This window comes from Mustela nivalis (assembly GCF_964662115.1).
Source record: "Mustela nivalis genome assembly, chromosome: 6".
In the NCBI taxonomy this organism is placed as follows: domain Eukaryota; kingdom Metazoa; phylum Chordata; class Mammalia; order Carnivora; family Mustelidae; genus Mustela; species Mustela nivalis.
Window position 1 is genome coordinate 123,098,287 of NC_139025.1, and position 19,731 is coordinate 123,118,017.

The 19,731-nt window shown below is 32.9% G+C and overlaps 1 protein-coding gene across 19 annotated transcripts in view; it reads left to right on the top strand.

The window, feature by feature from the left end:
- UBE3A (ubiquitin protein ligase E3A) overlaps positions 1-19,731 on the top strand; it is a 92,596-nt gene that overhangs the window by 56,171 nt on the left and 16,694 nt on the right. For all 19 annotated transcript variants that reach the window (XM_082736590.1, XM_082736585.1, XM_082736584.1 and 16 more), the window contains 6 exons: positions 2,038-3,284; positions 12,452-12,596; positions 15,533-15,738; positions 16,395-16,559; positions 18,099-18,254; positions 18,349-18,422. In XM_082736590.1, the coding sequence (XP_082592716.1) occupies positions 2,038-3,284; positions 12,452-12,596; positions 15,533-15,738; positions 16,395-16,559; positions 18,099-18,254; positions 18,349-18,422 (1,993 nt within the window). The remainder of the gene's footprint in view (positions 1-2,037; positions 3,285-12,451; positions 12,597-15,532; positions 15,739-16,394; positions 16,560-18,098; positions 18,255-18,348; positions 18,423-19,731) is intronic.

Sequence of the window (19,731 nt, forward strand, 5' to 3'; positions counted from 1 at the left end):
GAATGTTTTATATGGTTTTCCTCTTCAATCACTGTATTCAGTGCTTTCGATGAAAGAGTTAAATATTATGAAAGTTCATATGAAACTGATGAAATTAAATTAACATTTGAATAAAAGATGACAACTTGGAGTTTTAGAAAACAGCATGTTAAAATTCTTTTTTGCGTGTGTAAGTAAGCAAAGCATAAGAGGGAACACACATGGAGTTTTCCTTTTTTGTTCTAATGTGTTTCATTCAGTGGCATTCCATTTTGGGAGTGGAATGCTTATGCATTCCATAATTTCCAAACTTAACTCTTAATTCCTTTCAAGAGGATGTATGTATAGATTTATATTTTGTTGGTGAAGAGAATTGGAGCCATATGTTTATCTGGTTTTTGTTTAAAAGGGTATTCCCTGGCAAATATAAAAAGAGCAAATATAAAAGTACTTAAAAAAGTGATAATGGAGGTCTAAGCTACTATTTAGAGACAGATGTGAGAGGGAAGTAAAATGCATACCAGCAAACTGCTACAGACTCTTTCATCCCTGTAGTAGTCCCTCCTTCCAGAGATTTTTATCTCAAAAATCCTTGAAATGTTCTTTTCATTCTTGTTTCTTCTGTGATTTCATTGGAATTTCAACTTGTTAACATTAGTATAACTCTGAAAATGTGTAATAAATTGATATTTGGTCTAGCCTTTCATTGCCTCCTGTCATTTTTGCCTCTTACAAAGGGTTGTTTCTTGATCATGTGGTTTTCATGGATGTGATAGGAAAACATAATAAAATTCCCTTGGATTTGAGTAATACAGACTGCAAATATAATGGTAATGATGGTAATGCAGTCTGTGAAAAAACCAAACAGCTCATCTTACCTATAAAATTTTTAGCACCAGAAAAGTACCAAGAAGGATTAAGCATAATTTAGACAGTCTGCTGGTATTTTAAAGACTTTAACGGCAAGGTGGGGAAAGGTGAAAAGCTTCTTTCTGTATTATTAAGGATCAACTAGACTGCAATATTAAGTATATACCAGAACACTAGCTTATTAAACAAAGTGGAAATTTATTTCTAGGTCCTCTAATAGCCATGATATTCAAGGTTGGCAAAGTTCCACATCACATAATCATTCAGAAATGCTGCTGTAGTGTCATTGTAAATCTTCAGCACATGGCTTCCCAAGCATCCTGGGAACATCATCTCATTTAGCCAGAAGGAAAAGCCTTGGCCTGAAAGTAGCACTTAACCTCAAAAACCTGGGAAAGCTGGGAGATATGATCCAAATCTGCCCAGAAAGGAGAGGAAAAAGATTTTGGTGACTACCTAGTAATCTGTTTTCACTTGTTGTCTTCTAAGTTGCCTTCTACCACTCAATATTTTATTACTCTTGTCACTATTTCCTGTTTCTTCCAACCTGATTCCTGGCTACAGATGGCATTGTTTGTCAGCTTGAGATTTTATGAGAAATGGTGTAGTAATTTTTCTCAATCACCCTTGGAATGACCACCCTGGGAAAAACTGAAAAGACTAAGAAGGAACCAGTTTGATTTTAAGATACATAAAAGTAAGACAAGGGCTGTTTCCCAAAGAGGATGCTCAAAGAACCTTTCTTGACTTTTCCTCAGTCTTTTGGGAAGAGTGAAATAAGAAAGAAACCTCTCAGAAGAATGTGTTTCTGCTCTAAAATAAGGTTGTAAGAGGTATATTGTGATGAATCAAATCAACACATGATTGTCTTGGTTCATATTTACATGTTAAAGCTGCATGTTAATTTCCACTGTGATTGTGAAAGAGTTTGAGCTCATTGAAAGCTACATATTATTGAAAGAATGTATAAAGAATGGGTGAGGTTGTTGGCTATTGTAGTAGTTCACTGACAAAAATAAGTAAATCTGTTTTGTTTGTTGAATCTAAGTATTAGAAATGTTTTAAAAGAGTTGTAAGTCATAAATGGTATGGAGTACAAAATGGCTGTTTTACTTTGCACTAGAACTTAAGACAAACTAAACATACTTATAAAAATAAATGTTCTCCTTTTTTTCTCTAATTTTTTAGATGTGACTTACCTAACAGAAGAGACGGTATATGAAATTCTTGAATTATGTAGAGAGAGAGAGGATTATTCCCCTTTAATCCGTGTTATTGGAAGAGTTTTTTCTAGTGCTGAGGCATTGGTACAGAGCTTTCGGAAAGTCAAACAACACACCAAGGAAGAACTGAAATCTCTTCAAGGAAAGGATGAAGACAAGGATGAAGATGAAAAGGAAAAAGCTGCATGTTCTGCTGCTGCTATGGAAGAAGATTCAGAAGCATCTTCTTCAAGGATAACTGATAGTTCACAAGGCGATAACAACTTACAAAAATTAGGTCCTGATGATGTGTCTGTGGATATTGAGGCCATTAGAAGGGTCTACACCAGATTACTCTCTAATGAAAAAATAGAAACTGCTTTTCTCAATGCACTTGTATATTTGTCACCTAATGTGGAATGTGACTTGACCTATCACAATGTATACTCTCGAGATCCTAATTATCTGAATTTATTCATTATTGTAATGGAGAATAGAAATCTCCACAGTCCTGAATATCTGGAAATGGCTTTGCCTTTATTTTGCAAAGCAATGAGTAAGCTACCCCTCGCAGCCCAAGGAAAATTGGTTAGACTGTGGTCTAAATACAGTGCAGACCAGATTCGTAGAATGATGGAAACATTTCAGCAACTTATTACTTACAAAGTCATAAGCAATGAATTTAACAGTCGAAATCTAGTGAATGATGATGATGCTATTGTTGCTGCTTCAAAGTGCTTGAAAATGGTTTACTATGCAAATGTAGTGGGTGGGGAAGTGGACACAAATCATAATGAAGAAGATGATGAAGAGCCCATCCCTGAGTCCAGTGAATTGACACTTCAGGAGCTTTTGGGAGAGGAAAGAAGAAACAAGAAAGGTCCTCGAGTGGACCCCCTGGAAACTGAACTTGGTGTTAAAACTCTGGATTGTCGAAAACCACTTATCCCTTTTGAAGAGTTTATTAATGAACCACTGAATGATGTTCTAGAAATGGATAAAGATTATACTTTTTTCAAAGTAGAAACAGAGAACAAATTCTCTTTCATGACATGTCCCTTTATATTGAATGCTGTCACAAAGAATTTGGGATTATATTATGACAATAGAATTCGCATGTACAGTGAACGAAGAATCACTGTTCTCTACAGCTTAGTTCAAGGACAGCAGTTGAATCCGTATTTGAGACTCAAAGTCAGACGTGACCATATCATAGATGATGCACTTGTCCGGGTAAGTTGGGCTTATGCTTAAAAATTAGTACTAGAATAAATACCTAATATTGGGGAGATTGTAATACAGTTCAGTGCATTCACTTGATAGTGACTGTTTGGAAAAAAATATGGCATTAAATGGTATAGGAATATATGGATGTTGTTGTATTACAAGTTGTAAATATTCTTTTGTTGTTCCTGTCCAAATTTATAAATGTGTCCCACAAAGTATTGGTTGTCTTGAATAATGATCACTCTCTATTTGAAAATGAATAGATTTTCCAAATATTGACAAATAACTCCAAAAATTTCTTCTGTGTTCAGAAGACAAGTGGATGTTGGGAAAGGACCAAAGCAAAGGAACAAGGGGAATGTGGAGATACTTAGTAATATGTATGAATGTCAAATCTTAACTGGGAAGAGTGCAACAATAAAATCATACCATAAAATAATAAGTGGTATCCAGAAATTCCATGATGTAAAATTTAGAGTTATCGTGAAGGTGAAGTGATCTGGGCAGTTTGGTGCATGCTGCTAGTAAGAGTTCCTGCTGGATCACTTAGAATGCCTCGTATAGCACTGCCTTATTGTGATATTTTCTTACCACTTACGTATCTTTGAGTTGGCTGAACCTCCAGGAATCTTGAAATTAATGGTGCTTTTTATCATTAACCCAATCCAGGGAGATTGAGCTGGGAGAATATTAGGAACTCAAATACCCACCTTCCAAACCTTCCAACTTCCTGTTTCTCCAGATTGCCTTTTGTTAGTTTCTTGCCTCCACAAAAAGTAAGAATTTTAGTGCCCCCATTTAAGAATGCAGGCCTGGGCAGAAGACAGAAACCAATTGCCAATCAAGTACAAAATTTTCATTTGTCCTAGGGTGCTTTATCACAGGTTATTGTGTGTGTGTGTGTGTGTGTTTTAAAAGTTTTACTTTTAAGTAATCTCTACACCCAACATAGGGTTAGAAGTCAAAACCCCAAGATGAAGAGTCTCATGCTGTACCAGCCAGGGGCCACCCCCTTTACCACAGAGTTTTATTTATGATATTACATACACCCATCATTACTAGTTTTGTTTTGTTTTTAAACAACTTAAAGTAAAATTTGATGTCAGGTAAAATTAAGGTACAGTTAACCTTCCATACTAATAAAAGATAAGAATGCAAGACACAACTAGGAAATAGTGATACTTATTTTAAAGTATATTTTAGTTTTAGGATGGATTTGTCTAAATCTGAGTATTCATAAAACTGTAAACCAATGGAAAAAGTTGTTTGATATCTCAGAAATTTGAAAGTTGCAGAGATTGTGTGCCTCTTCTGTTTGTTAACTGGTTTTTAAAAACACCAAATATATTTCTGGTGTTGAGAGATTCTGCCTTAGGCAACTCAAGCAGTTTTTCAACAGAGGCAGAAAGGCATTAGTTGTTTGGAGAAATTATCATTACATGCTTTCTGGTGTTCTATTTTACTCTTGTAGTTTTGAGCTACATAAATAACTAATATAATCATCAGGCAGCCAGCAACTTTTATGTAGGTCGGCAGAATGATGGGGTATCATATAAGAACGTTGAGTGATGTTTTGTGGAAAGTACATTGAGGTCTGTCTTTGAATTTCGATAGAGCAGAACTGTAAATCCTAAGACCATGCATTTTATGTTTGGCTTCTTGGGTTGGTATCCTTCCATCTATTTCCAGTAAAAGCTATGCCTTGCCTAATTTAAAAAAACAATGAAACTACTCTTTATAAGATTAACACAGAGTTAGAAATAAAAAGAATTGTCTACTTTCCTTACCTGCCGTCAGCTAAGAAATCTACCCAACCTTATTTTCCTTCCCCTGCCTCGTTTCCCACCACCACCCCCTCTTAGTAAAGCAAGGCCAAGAACTTAGAAACATTTAAGTACTTGTTATATACTTCTTTTATCATCTAGAATTTTGAGGAAACAGTCATTTTGGTTTATAAGGTCTTTTTTAAAAGAGGGTTTTAAGAGTAGAACTCTGAACTTCTTAATTATACTGTTTTTTTTTTTAAGTGAATTCTTAATTCTGTCAAACCTGAATATTACAATTTGGCCAATTTTAAATCAGGATTCACTAGATAATATCTGTACATGAATATTGCAAGTCCACAAAAGCAGTTTGCTTCAGAAATCTTGTGTGTGAGGCACTTTGCTTATCATTAGAGATGTAAAGATGAATTATGACCACTGAGAATCTTCTTAGTGCTAAATGCTCATACTTAAATGCTCATACTAAACAAATTTTACACTTCTTTCCTTTTTTCTTTTTTTTTTTAAGTAACAATGTAAAAATGTTAGGAAAAAAAAATCACAGTAGGCCTTGTGAGTTAGTAAAATTAAGACTTTTTTTTTAAAATATTTGACAGAAATCACAAGTAGACAGAGAGGCAGGCAGAGAGAGGGGAAAGCAGTCTCCCTGCTGAGCAGAGAGCCTGATGCGGGGCTGGATCCCAAGATCCTGAGATCATGACCTGAGCTGAATGAAGGCAGAGCCTTTAACACTGAGACACCCAGGCGCCCTGAGACTCCTATTTTTAAAAAAATATTCATAGTGGTGTGATTATGATAAAGTCATAGTATTTTAATGACAAAAAGTAGTTTTAGGTCATCCTCTCAGCTGAACTCTCAAAAGTACTGATGGATGTTTAACATCTTATTCCTCAAGGATCTTTGCTTTTTTATTATTCTTACTCTTCTGTAACAATTTGACAAAGAAAAACACCAAAAACAAAAGCAAAAAAACTTACTGACTACTTTTTATGACCAGCTAATTTGAACTACAGAGTGGGGTTGGGAAGAGAAGAGGAAATGAGAAATTTGCTGAGCTCAGTATTAATATTTGAATAATTAAGGTTACAGAATCGTAGACTTTTAAGAGCTAAAAGGAGCCTTGGAGTTCCATCTACTCATTTGTCTACAAATGAGGCCCAGAAAATAGTGACTACATATATGACACACTTGAGTATGTTTTCTGTTAGGTCTTATTTTTTAGTTACTAATCGTAAGACTGGCTGGCATGGTGGAAAGGGAGGAGTAGTACCTTCCGTTAATAATTACAGATTTTTTTTTTTTAAAGAAAACTTTTTCTCACTTTCATGTACTATGTAATTCAAACCACACTAGCCAATTATTTCCTAGCTGGAGTTTTTAGAGGAACTGGGTTTTTGTTTGTTTTAAAGATTTACTTATTTATGAGAGAGAGAGCGTGAGTGGGACAGGCAGAGGTGAAGGGAAAGAGAATCTCAAGTGGAATCCATGCAGAGCCCAATGCAGGGCTTGAGATCATGACTTGAGTCCAGACTAAGAGTTGGATTCACAACCAGCTCTGCCACCCAGGCGCCCCTAGGGGAACTGTCTTTGATGACAGCTGTGCCCAAGAGCCCCTTGAGGAACTATTTTTGATGACAGCTGCACCCAGGTGCCCCTAGAGGAGTTGTCTTTGATGACAGCTGAAGAATTAGTGTATTGAAACTTAGATACTGTTGATTGTAGGACACACGGTTATTTTCTTACCACTTTCAGTAGTAGGAAAATATGCTGCCAGTTGTCTTGAGATGCTACCAGTTTTATGGTATATCCTGATTTCAGAGATGTTAAAATGTGGAAAAAAATGAATTTTAGAATCCGTGAAGTATGGTAAAATATAAGTTGCCTTTTCACAAGTAGATGTCTCAGAATCATTTAAGGACTATACCACACTTCAAATTATTGGAATATTTCTCCCTGGACTTATTTTCACTATATGTTGTTGTTGTTTCTTAGAAAATAATACAGTGATACTTATGAGCTCACTTGAATTAACAATCCAAACCATGACAAGGCTTTTACTATATTTTACTAATAACATTTATCTATTTGTGTATTCTTTAAAAGTAGATAATTTGTCATTTTTCTTAGACAAAGCATTTCCAAAGGAAAAGGGTCTGAACATTTATTTTCATTATTTTTTATTTTAAGAGATTATGTTAGTAGAGGATGGAGTATCATGGAAGACAATATTGCCATCTGTGACATTCCCCAAACTGTCTTCACATCTGAACAGGAAATATGTTTAACAAAAAAAAAAAAAATCCAAGGTTCTACCATCTAGAGATTCAGACTGGGAGTTCATTGTAGAGCCTAGGAATTAAATTTCTGGTAGTGCCCCCAGATACTCTGATAAAGCCATACTGCAAACCAGTATTTGGGAAAGATGGCTCTTTGTATAGTTTATAGATATGTATTTATTGAGGCCATATTTATATACAATTATACATTTAGGAGACTGGCAGTCTTTGAGAGGATAATGAAAATAGCAGGTTTAGAGTAAGGATTGACGTTGGTATATGACTTGGTTCAGATTAGTCAGGGAATCCTAGAATTCTGTGTAGGGATCTAAAGACTGAAAGGAATGGCTGAAATGGAGAACTCTATAGGAGAGTCCGGAATAGGGACTAAAACAGATCAAAGTGATAGACACAAATAAATAACCCCACTACCAATTGGTTCTGCTCAATCCCTTCTAAAGAAATCATTTTTTTCTGGGCTCTAACAGTGCTATCTGTCCTAGTCCCCACCATTTTCCTCATCAAATACTTTTGGTTATTATGGAAATAAAACCCGATTTTTTAATTTAATAATTGACCGATAGTGCTTTAAGAATAAGATTATCCTGTGCTGCTCTGAATATGATTAATTGTATCTTATACATTCACTGTATTGTGCTCAATGCAGTGATCATTATTGTTTCTTATAATTTATTCTAAATGAAATGAAGAACTTCATGCGTAATTTAATGTTCTCAAAGGAGATTAAGAGAATTAAGTAGAGCTACTTAGATTCTCGGGATCCTGTAATATTCTAAAACAATGAAACTTGTCAAACTCCTTAGCTTTATATGTGAGAAAAAAGAAATTCTGGCCTACAGAAATTAATGGTAGAATTGGAAGAAGAAGTCAGGGTTCCTGGTCTCAAAAGCAGATGTGATTATTTGATATGACTGTTACCAAACATCTAAACTTTATACGTAAGATATAAAAAACTTTCCTTCATCTGTTTTAGAGAATTGAAAAAAATTAAATATATTTGGATAATCTAAAGATGTTATTGTAGCCAGTATCTTAAAGGTAAACAAAGTGTTTAACCATAGAATCTAGTAAGTTGAAAGAAGTTGCTTAAGCCAGCCATTCTTAGAGATCCTGGGTTTTCTTAAGTATTAGAGAGGTCTGTTTTATGTGACTACTACTACTACTACTTAAATATCTTTACCATTAAGGTATTTTTTTCAATTATGGATAAAGATGACTTTATCATGAGTAATAGCCCAGAATACTGTAAGATTTTAAAGGATGGGGTTTTCCTTTTGACTCTTGTAAATCTGGCAAATATGATATTTTTATTATTAAGATGTCATCCTACCTAGGTATTCTGGGAATGCTTTGATACCAGATCAATTTTAAAAAAATGATCTCCAGGATTTCATCATCATGGCCAATTAAAAGTTCAGAATTTGAAAATCATTTTGTCCAACAATTGATGAAATCAAGAGTCTTAGTAAGAAGAGGAAGTCCTATAAGGAAGAGGTAGATGTCATTGTGTCCAGTCTATTTTTGTTTATTTTTCCCCCAAAATCTGTCTTTTGCCAGTCTTCATAATAAATTAATATACCCTTCTTTAAGAAATTCTATATATAAAAACACAGGTCTGTATACTAAGTGATTTCCGTTCAGAGATGGATACAAATTCTCCTTGTCAGAATAAATGTGCACTGACATAGTCTTTTAAGTTTCCACATATCCTGCTGCATTCAGGACAGCTTTTGATTGTCAAAATTCTGTTTTAAATGGTATGTATATATTACAGAAAGTGATAACACCTTTACTGTTCAATTCAATGGGTCAGAAGTGGTTGTTTTAAGAAAAATAAAATACATGCAGTATGTTACTTCATAATGGCCTTTGTCAAAATTGATAACTGGTAAATTTTATGTTACAATTAAAAGTAAAAATTGTTATTTAAAGGTAGGCTACCCATGTATACATAAATGATTAAAAGTATGTAGGCTACCCATGTATACATAAATGATTAAAAGTATTCCAGAACCTCTTAATATATACCTGATAATGATAATCTAATAAGATAATAATGGGAAATTTTTGCCTGCAGAGTTCATTTGCCACCTGTTTTTCAAAACATTATTTCAAAACATATTTGCATTTAACATCCTGAATCTAAAATAGATGTTTATTTTTTAAAAAATGCTTAAAAATATAGAAAAGCACAAGGAAGAAAATAAGTTACTTGGTAGTCATTGCAGAGAACAGGAAGGCATAGTATTTAAGAACTTGCTGCCTGAATTCAAGCTCTGTCTTACCATTTACTAATACTGGAAGCAAGTTATTGAATCTCTTATTACTTTGGGGTCTTCATCTGTAAAATGAGCTTGAAATTACTGGCCACATAAGGTTGTGAAAGTGAAGTGAATTGGTGTATGTGAAGTGCTTAGAATAGTCCCCTGGTATGTAAGTGCTATATATTGTTGTGTTATTTTTACTGGAATATTTTTTCTGTCATGTCTGGTTTGTTCGGTTTTCAGGCAAGTCTGAAAAAATTTTCCATACAAGTTAAAGTAACAATAGCAACAAAAACTAGTGCTATAAGGCATTGTTGTACAGGGAATTCATCTGTTGCACATGTATTTATTTCTTCTTAAAATAGTGTTCTCATTTCAAAGACGAAACTAAAAAAGATAAAGCTGTATGTTTAAAATTACAATTATAGAACATGACGTTGAATTATTTTGGCACTCAGTGGAGATAGATAGTAATATTTAATATTAAGAATGAAGATAAATTTGTTTCAGTGTCATATTAAGTGTCTCTGGTGGAGCTAAGACTGCAGCACATGGTCTCAGAATTCTGTAGAAACAACATCAAATCCTTTAAAAGATACAGTCACATTGATAATGGAGTCTGCTCTCATTTATGAATGTTACTGAGGAAGAACTATAGGAAGCATAATTTAAATACCAGATAATTTTTTTCACCTTGGAATGCATTATACTTTTGATGTAAGCAGGTTTGTCTTTGTGTTATAAGGGCATATATAAACATTGACTTATATTCCTTTAACACCTAGGCAGGTGGGAACTGGAAGAAGGAAACTAGGAATGCGTTCCATGGCAATATGGGATGTTGGCGTGATGGGTAAACCACATTGGAGCTGATAATTCTAATTTAGTTCTCAGCATTCTTTATTTTCTGTGGCTTGAAACAGGTTTCCAACTGGAACTATTTTTCCCCAAGGTTATTTTCAAAACTTGGGACAAGGCTATAGCACCAAATTTTGTGAATTTTTTGTTCAAAAATCAAAGTTGTTTTAAAAGGTTGCAACATGATATGTTTCCTTAATATTGCCCATTCTAGAACTCTTTGCTATATATTTTTATTAAGCCTTCACATCTTTCAGTATGAAGAGTACTATTCCTTTTTTTTCTTTGCAGATGAGGAAACTGAGGCTTACCTGAGTCGCTTGCTAAAATTTAAATTTTAAAAGTTAAGCGATAGTTGGAACTAGTACAGAGTATTCTGTCTCAGTCTCCACTACACTCTGTCTCAAAAATAAGTTATCCTAATATAACTTTGCATAAAAATGATTTTGTAAATATTAAAGATCTCTGTTGTGCAGCACATTACTTAAAGCTAAAGATCCAAAATTCACAGAATTACAGAATCCAAAAGTTGAAGGTATCTAAGAGATCATTTCAGCCTTTGTTCTTAAAATGTTTTTGACTGAGTCCCAAGTAAGATATTTTGCATAGCATTAGGTGTACACGTGCATATCTGTCTCTACATATAATTGAAATAGAAGTTTCAGAGAACAGTAGATGCCATTACTATGTGGAATATGTTCTGAGTTTTTCCTCCAATTGTTGGTTTTATACTGAACGGACTAGGCTACTCACTAGGGAGTCTCAATTGGCTGTTTGAAAAACATTGATTGAGGACAACTGGCTTCATTTAGGACTAGGAAATTTTATTTTATTTTTTATAGACATGCTAGAATGTTCAAACTAGTGCTGTTACCTAAAGTCATTACTTTAGGACTGTAGTAAAGTTACTTTGTTGATGTTTGAATTGCTCAAAACCATTTTTAAAATTCTAGTTGGAATAGTTGCAGTTACTTAAAAACCCTTATTAAATATTCTGTTTTGGCAAATTTAAAAAATTTTTAACAGCCAAATGGCATTTAAAGTCAGCGTAGCAAATAAGATGGGTGAACAGTCAGGCGAGCTGTTAGTAAATCTCAGTAAATCTCAGATACATTAAAAACAAAAAATGCAGTATAATTTCACATTAGAATCTAGTATGGATTTTCACATTAATTTCTTAATGACTGAGATCAGTTACTATGTATATTATTCTGTAAATGCAAAGAAGTATCTGGTAAGGCTTTATAGTTAAAAAATGCTAGATATTAGGGTTTGATATCTTGTTAGTAAGAAATGAGGAGTAAGGATATGAGCAAGCGTATGTCTCATCTGCTTCCAAAAAAAAGTGTATATGAGATGTGCTGTGATCAACTAAGAAGTGGCAATTTATACTAAGTACTATAAGAGACCATAAATTGTTTCCCTATTTATTCAGGGTGTTTTTTCTCTTAATTGAAATTGTTTTCTTAGTTTCTGTTCTATTAAACATAAAGAACTACTAGTCAACAGATTTGAAGCCAAACTTTTATACTCCATTGTTTTTGTTGAAATGATTTAGTTTGAGTAGTCTCATATGTATTTGGCGGTCAAGACTTCTTTTCACTTCCTAACCTTACAACTCAGGTTTGTTATACAGAAGTAACAACAACAAAAAAAAACAAAACTTTTAATTTTCTAGTATATGTTAATTTCATAACAAATCCGTAGTTAGAAAGTAACCTTTTATAAATCTGTGCTGGTTTCTTTACTGTCCTATTTTTTTCTAATATCTGTGAGACTGAATCTTTGCCTTTACTGGCTTTTTACCAGTTTGCTTCCTGTTTCCATTTAAAACGGACGAAAAGTCAGTATTTTTTATTTGCTCCATAGCCCTACTCCTGGTTTTTATTTTTTGCTTCTCCTTATTTTTATTTTGCTTTCATTCTTAAACTGGCAGTCATATTCTTTTACTTTATCTTTTCACTCATTAGCTAGAGATGATCGCTATGGAAAATCCTGCAGACTTGAAGAAACAGTTGTATGTGGAATTTGAAGGAGAACAAGGAGTTGATGAGGGAGGTGTTTCCAAAGAATTTTTTCAGCTGGTTGTGGAGGAAATCTTCAATCCAGATATTGGTAAGTATTTCAGTGATGTGATCATGATGTCGTATCTTTTGAATTAAAGGTTTATTTACGAGGGTTTATAAATATTCTCAGTTACAAAGAACAGTAATAGGTTTTGATGTGGATTTCCTAGAGTCATGGTTAATGACGGAACTTGTGGGTTTGAGGTACTGATTTGTATCACTCATTTACTCAAGTTCTTACTTAGATTACTTAGCCAAATACTTTACTACAGGACATTACCTCGTAGTTAAATAAACTGAAAACACTTTAGAATGGTACTTTCGAAACAACTGAAAGATTTCTTGCTCTTTTAATTCTAAACATTTGTCAAACTCACAGCATTTCTGAAATAAGAATTTCAAACAGTGGTCTGAAGGATATTGAGAATGTCTCACAAGTGTATCATGCTCAAAGTTTGGAAACCCTGACTGGGTATCAAATTAATTAGGTTTTATTTGCTACAGGATTTCATGGGGCGAAATATTACATTGTTTTCCCAACTCTTTAAACTCCAGAACTCTTTCCTACCCCACATTTGCCTCCCAGAAATGTTTTTTATTGAACAGTTTGGGAAAAATTGATCTGTATATGTCAGTCTGAAAGTGAAGGATTTGAGTTTTACTGATAAAAATGGGTAAAGTAGAGCTGGTAAAAGACTGCAGCATCTTGGATTGTATTCTTAACTGTGTAGTTCTGAACTGTATAGTATAGGACTGTGTAGTTCTGTAATATAACCACTAACTTGGTTACTAGGTTTGCTTATTTTTAAAACAATGCATGACAGTTACAGGAAAAGAATTCCATTAAATGTACTGTCAGAGTTGTGAAGAATGTGACATAGAATAATGCGTATATCATTTCCATTAAGCTTTGAAAATTGAGCTTGTTGATTCTCAGTATGTAAATTGAATTGACTTTTCTGTTCTTAGTTGGTAATATATATACATACATGTAAGTGAAAGTAGACATTTGAGTTCATGACTTACATACAGTTAAGACTACTTTAGCTAACGTTTATTAATCAGAAGCCTATGTAATTTCCACGTAATTTGCTCAAAGTAAATCAAGACACCTAAAACCGTGCCTTTTTTGTGAAAGAAAATTAATTTGTGATCTTCTTAGGTTTGGTAAACCTTAGCTCTGGGTTCCTTTGTGTCTCGACTTGTTAAACATCAGCTGTAAAGCATACTAACATTATATGCAGAAATACTTTCAAGAGAAAAACATAGTATTTAATAATTCTACTTGATAGTAAGGTAATTGAAATGATAGTAGTTAAAACTATAAGAAATGAATATTTTAGAAGAGCCACTTTTTATGGTGCATTTCTTCCAGGGACTGGCAAAAATGCGCCCAAATTGGAATCACTTTGAACCTTAAAATTATAATCTTTCATAACACAGATGAGAGTAATGGCCTCTGTAATTTATATTATGATTCATTTGTAGTTTATTGCTCTTGAGACCAAGGACATACATTTGTGATATTTCATCAAATTTATTTATTAATTGTAATTTTTTTTTACTGTTCTTGATAAAAAAAGTTTGGATCTAAACTGAAATTCAGGTGAGAATTGGATAATTTTCACATTTATTTCATGAATATTAATGTCATTAAAAATATGTTCTAGCTTACTTTATACTTTGATGATCCAGGGAACATTTTACAGTTCCTTTTGTATTGAACTTAAACTAAATATAAAAATAAAAAAACACTTTTAAAGCTTTTAAAAATCTCATAAATGAATATATTTATATGTCATACTGATTTCTCAAGTTTGTGCTTTTGGACGTTGCCCCTTTTTTCAGAACTAAGGTTTTTTTTTTTTTTTTTTTTAATTTCTTAAGATTTTATTTGACAGAGAAACGGAGAGCAAGGAAGTACAAGCAAGGGGAGTGTGAGAGGGGGAAGCAAGCTCCCTGCCGAGCAGAGAACCCAGTGTGGGGCTTGATCCCAGGACTCTGGGATCATGACCTGAGCCTAAGGCAGTCTCTTAATGGACTGAGCCATGCAGGCGCCCCTCAGACCTAATTCTTAAGATATTTTCATTCAGTTGCACAGTAGCAATTGAAAAACATTTTAGCAAAGTGAGAAAAGTCATAAATTCATAAAATACCATGTAACCTTTTCCTTAGATACTCTGTCTAAAGGGAAGAAGATAATTCTGCTTTAGTAATGGTATTCACATAGGTAAAACCAAACATTCCTAGTTTTTAAAATGAATGTTACAAAAAGATTTCTAAGCTTGGGTTTTGAATCATGAAGACCATGTAAAATTGAAATAAGACTATGAATGCAGATTACTTTTGTTTTATTTATTGGCTCACAATTAATGTGTGTATTAAATAGCTTTGGGTTTTGGATATAATCTAAGTTCATCAAACTTATTTAAGCTTATGTACGTGGCTTCATCTGACTTTGTTTGAAAGGTGCTAAAAAAATCCTCATGGGATCATTGCACTTTTCAAAAAACAAAAACTTTTCTTGGATGAAATTCAAAACTATATTTTGAAATCAGCACATGTAGATTAAATATGTTTTAATAAAGCTTTTTTTTTTCTTTTGGTTTTACATTTATTTTCAACTATTCAGTGGATAAAATATCAATACAAATTAAGTTATTGTTTGTATTAGTAGACAATTAGTAGTCTATTAGTAAACAATTAGAGAACTTTAAGGAACATTTTCCCTACCTTCTTGGAAAATGCAGCCAGAATTTCTTACTGTTTTGTTTCCATGGCTTCTTAAAATGACATACTACCATTTGCCACAATTTATAACAATCATGTATGAGCTTTGGTCTCTCAAGTGTTAATGTAATAGAGAAAAAGACTTTGTACACTTACTACATATAAGTTTGTGTAATTATTTTATATTTATATTTGTATTCATCGGTCTTTAATAAAATATAAAAGTAATGTATTTTTTAAAATAATTTTTTATAGGTATGTTCACATATGATGAATCTACAAAATTATTTTGGTTTAACCCATCCTCTTTTGAAACTGAGGGTCAGTTCACTCTGATTGGCATAGTGCTGGGTCTGGCTATTTACAATAACTGTATACTGGATGTACATTTTCCCATGGTTGTCTACAGGAAGCTAATGGGGAAAAAAGGAACTTTTCGTGACCTAGGAGATTCTCACCCTGTAAGTCTGTAATTTTTTATTTTATGTTCAGATTTTATTTAAAAGCAAAACTAAGGTTTAATTTATGTAAAAAAAATTAGTTTTCATTTGAAATCATTTTTATTAATATTTATACCTAGTGAGATAAAGTCATTTTAATCTGTTGAAGTACCATGAACACTTAAAAACTCAAAGGGGAAATATAACTGTCAGCAGGCAAGTTTTGTAGGATTGATTCTGTAGGAACAAGTTTTGTTCTAACATATCATTTAGGATTTGGGGTTTTAGGTCTTTTTTGTTTTTTAATGAAGCCACATGAGATTTCCAGGTGAAATCAGAGCTGCTCTGGAGAGGGGGTTTGGTGGCTACAGTTAGTATATCTGTTTCTGTCCCTACCCTCTCCCTCACTGTGAGAAACCTCTGAGGTTCTCTCATAGAGTACAGTGAAAATCCATTGCTAAATTGATGCTCGGGTTTTCTCAGCAGAGAATTAGATCAGTGTCTGTCAGTCTTTCTGTATCGTAAACATTTGGCGACAGAGAAAATGCTTTTCTATGCTTTAGTTCTAACTGTCAGGTTTTTTGTTTTTATTTATTTATTTTTTTCTTCCCTAGAAGAAGGATACAAATTATTTTATAGTACTGTGGTTACCCTAATTTTTCATTTCTGGTTGTTAGGTCCTATATCAGAGTTTAAAAGATTTATTGGAATATGAAGGAAATGTGGAAGATGACATGATGATCACTTTCCAGATATCTCAGACAGACCTCTTTGGTAATCCCATGATGTATGATCTAAAGGAAAATGGTGATAAAATTCCAATTACGAATGAAAACAGGAAGGTAATAAGTGTTTTAATACCATCATTGTCTTTGTCTCTTTATTAACAGAGTTTTAAACAGTAATTTCTAAAGAAGTAGCAAATACTTCATACAAAAACTCAAGAAATCAAGTAATCAAATTCCTGTAAATGAAATAGCTCATTTCCTAAATCTTGAATATAAGCTGGTATGAGAGCCTGTAGTTGGGCACTAAAACCCTTTCTAAGAGAGAGGACAGGAGTAGGAGATAGTGAATGAAATAGTAATGGCTATAAAAAAAAGCAAGAAATAGTGTGTTTCTGATACTACACTTCACGTGGGAGAGGGAACAGGGACATCATGATTAAGATCCTTCTCTCCTCACAAGTGATGATTATCTTCAGTTTATACACATATATATGTGACTTAAATATGCTAGTGAAAAGTGTTGAATCAGATAGGTTTTTTGTATCCATTCGGAAATTGGGAATAATCCAGAACATGACAGGAAAATTAAGATAATAAATAGTAAGACTTAAAAAAATTGTTTATAAAAGCATAATTTTTGATAAAATATTCTCCAAGTTAGGATACAAAGTGCATTTATTTTTATGATTTGATACAGTAGCTTATGTATCAAGTAAAACACCAGCATTTTTGCTGAACTGGATACAGTAGGCCCCTTCTCATATTGTAGCATAGACAGCATGAGGCTTCCTGGTTTGCTCAAATCAGGTACATTGCATTGTTAGCTTTTATAAATAGATGTATATGATTTAAATGTCTCTGTGTTTGCACACCTGGTTGAGGGATTTCAAAATTGTATTGAGGTCCAGCTTTTATATTCAGTCTTGCTTAATATAATATCAAAATTGAAACTTATATGTATATTTAGTTTATGTACATGGCCTTTTTATAGTTCAGTATTGGCTATTGCAGAGAGCTGTGAAATTATTAAAGTTGCAGGCATACCTTGTTTTATTGTACTTTATTGCACTTTGCAGATGTTTCTTTTTTTTTCCCCCCCATAAATTAGAAGGTTTATGGCAACCCTGTCTTGAGCAAGTCTGTCAGCACCATTTTCAAACAGCATTTGCTCACTCTGAGTCTCTGTGTCACACTTGGGTAATTCAGACTTTTCAAACTTTTTCATCATTGTTATATTTGTTATGATCTGTGCTCAGTGATTATGACTCAAACTCAAATGATGCTTAGCATTTTTTGCAATGTATTTTTAAAATTAAGGAATGTACATTTTTTAAGATATTCTGTATTATAAACTTAATAAACTACAGTATAACATAATCATAACTTTTATATGCACTGGGAAGCCAAAAAATTCATTTGACTTAACTTTATTGCAATACTCACTTCAATGCAGTGGACCGAAATCAGATCCACAATATCTCTGAGTTATACCTGTGTTTTCCTTTGTTATGTGTAAGGTTTGAATCTTTAAAAATATTCTTGATTCTTGTTCTTCGGGAAAATAAAAACAAAAGGATATGCAGCCCAGTATCTTGTTGTGTTTTATTTGTATGGCATATTATAAGAAGTTCTTGTGGTTAATGTTTTCTGCAGGAATTTGTCAATCTCTATTCTGACTACATTCTCAATAAATCAGTAGAAAAACAATTCAAAGCCTTTCGGAGAGGTTTTCATATGGTGACCAATGAGTCTCCCTTAAAGTATTTATTCAGACCAGAGGAAATTGAATTGCTTATATGTGGAAGCCGGGTAAGAAAGCAAAGTGTCTGCAAAAATATCCGATTGATTTATTGTTTATAATGGTATGGTATATATATTAAGACATATTTTCTTGAATTTTCAGAATCTAGATTTCCAAGCACTAGAAGAAACTACGGAATATGACGGTGGCTATACTAGGGACTCTGTTCTGATTAGGTGAGGTGCTTAATTCTTAAAAGAAAGATTTAACTTGTCAATGGGGTGTGTAGTTAATGCATTAGAATTTCATCTCTCTAGGTATTACTTACCAAGTAAGCAAACTCACGAATTCTCAATCTGTAATATTAGAAATGTATTTGTAATACAGTCACCAGTGTATGGTTTATTTATCGAATGAAGTGTTTTATGTAAGTCATATGTTTTCTTCTGCATTTGGGATAGAAATTATCTAATATTCCTAGTGATTCTGATTAACATGTGCTTACTGCTGGTTAGAAAATGAGAAAATAGAGCTACCGTCTCTGAATATTTCTCCTTTCTTTTGAATTCTGTGTTTGTGAGCTGTTATTCTCCACCCTATATGAAACACTTTTTGTGTGAAATGTTACTTTACTTAATCGTTATAATCACATGCCAACATACATGTTAATATGTATTTTACCCCTGAAGAAACTGAGCCTCAGATTTTTCTCAGCAAGAGGGAGAGATTCCCTATCTTTTCTGCTTTCAAATGCCCTTCCTACTGTACTATCTCCTTTTCTGTACTACACAATTCAGTCTTAAAAGACATAGGTTTCTTCCTGCCTTGTAGAGATTGGTAAAAGGGGACAAAGATGCTTTTTTGATGCCCCCTAGTGGGATAAGGTGGAAGAAATGCAAATATATTTTTGCAACCTCAGTTCCTGGAGGTTGTCTCTGAAGGTTTTTTTTATTTCTAGAAGGTAATTTTATTTGAAGTTAGATATTTGAATGAAGGTAATTTTATTTCTAGCTTATAATAATGTAATTCTTACTTGATAACGTATCTTAAAATCACATGTTAAGTGTGATTTGAAAGGAAAGTGAAAAGAGTTTTAGTAGCTTCCAGATCATTCACCATTTAATGGTATTATAAAAATCTTTTTAAACAAAATTCAAACTTATTTTGTCAACATATATATGAAAATATTAATTCATTAAATAGGATCTACAACTAGTAGGAAGTTGAAGACTTGGAATAGTTATTATAATACGAGGAAAAAATTGGCAATATTGGTATCTTGGTATTTATTTCATTTAAATTATTCAGGATTCATTGAAGTGAAATGAATAAAAAAACTTTGAAATTATTTAATACATTTCAGCTAAAAATTAGTAGTATAACATTGGTGTAATATAAAATACCAATAGAAATATTTTAGTTTTTAATATTAAAAATAAAATTCTAGTACAACTTACCACAAATAAGGTTAATGAAAATGAATTATTCAAAAAGTAAGTATATGTAAAATGTGAACATTTAAAAGTCTAGCTTTAATAAAAATAA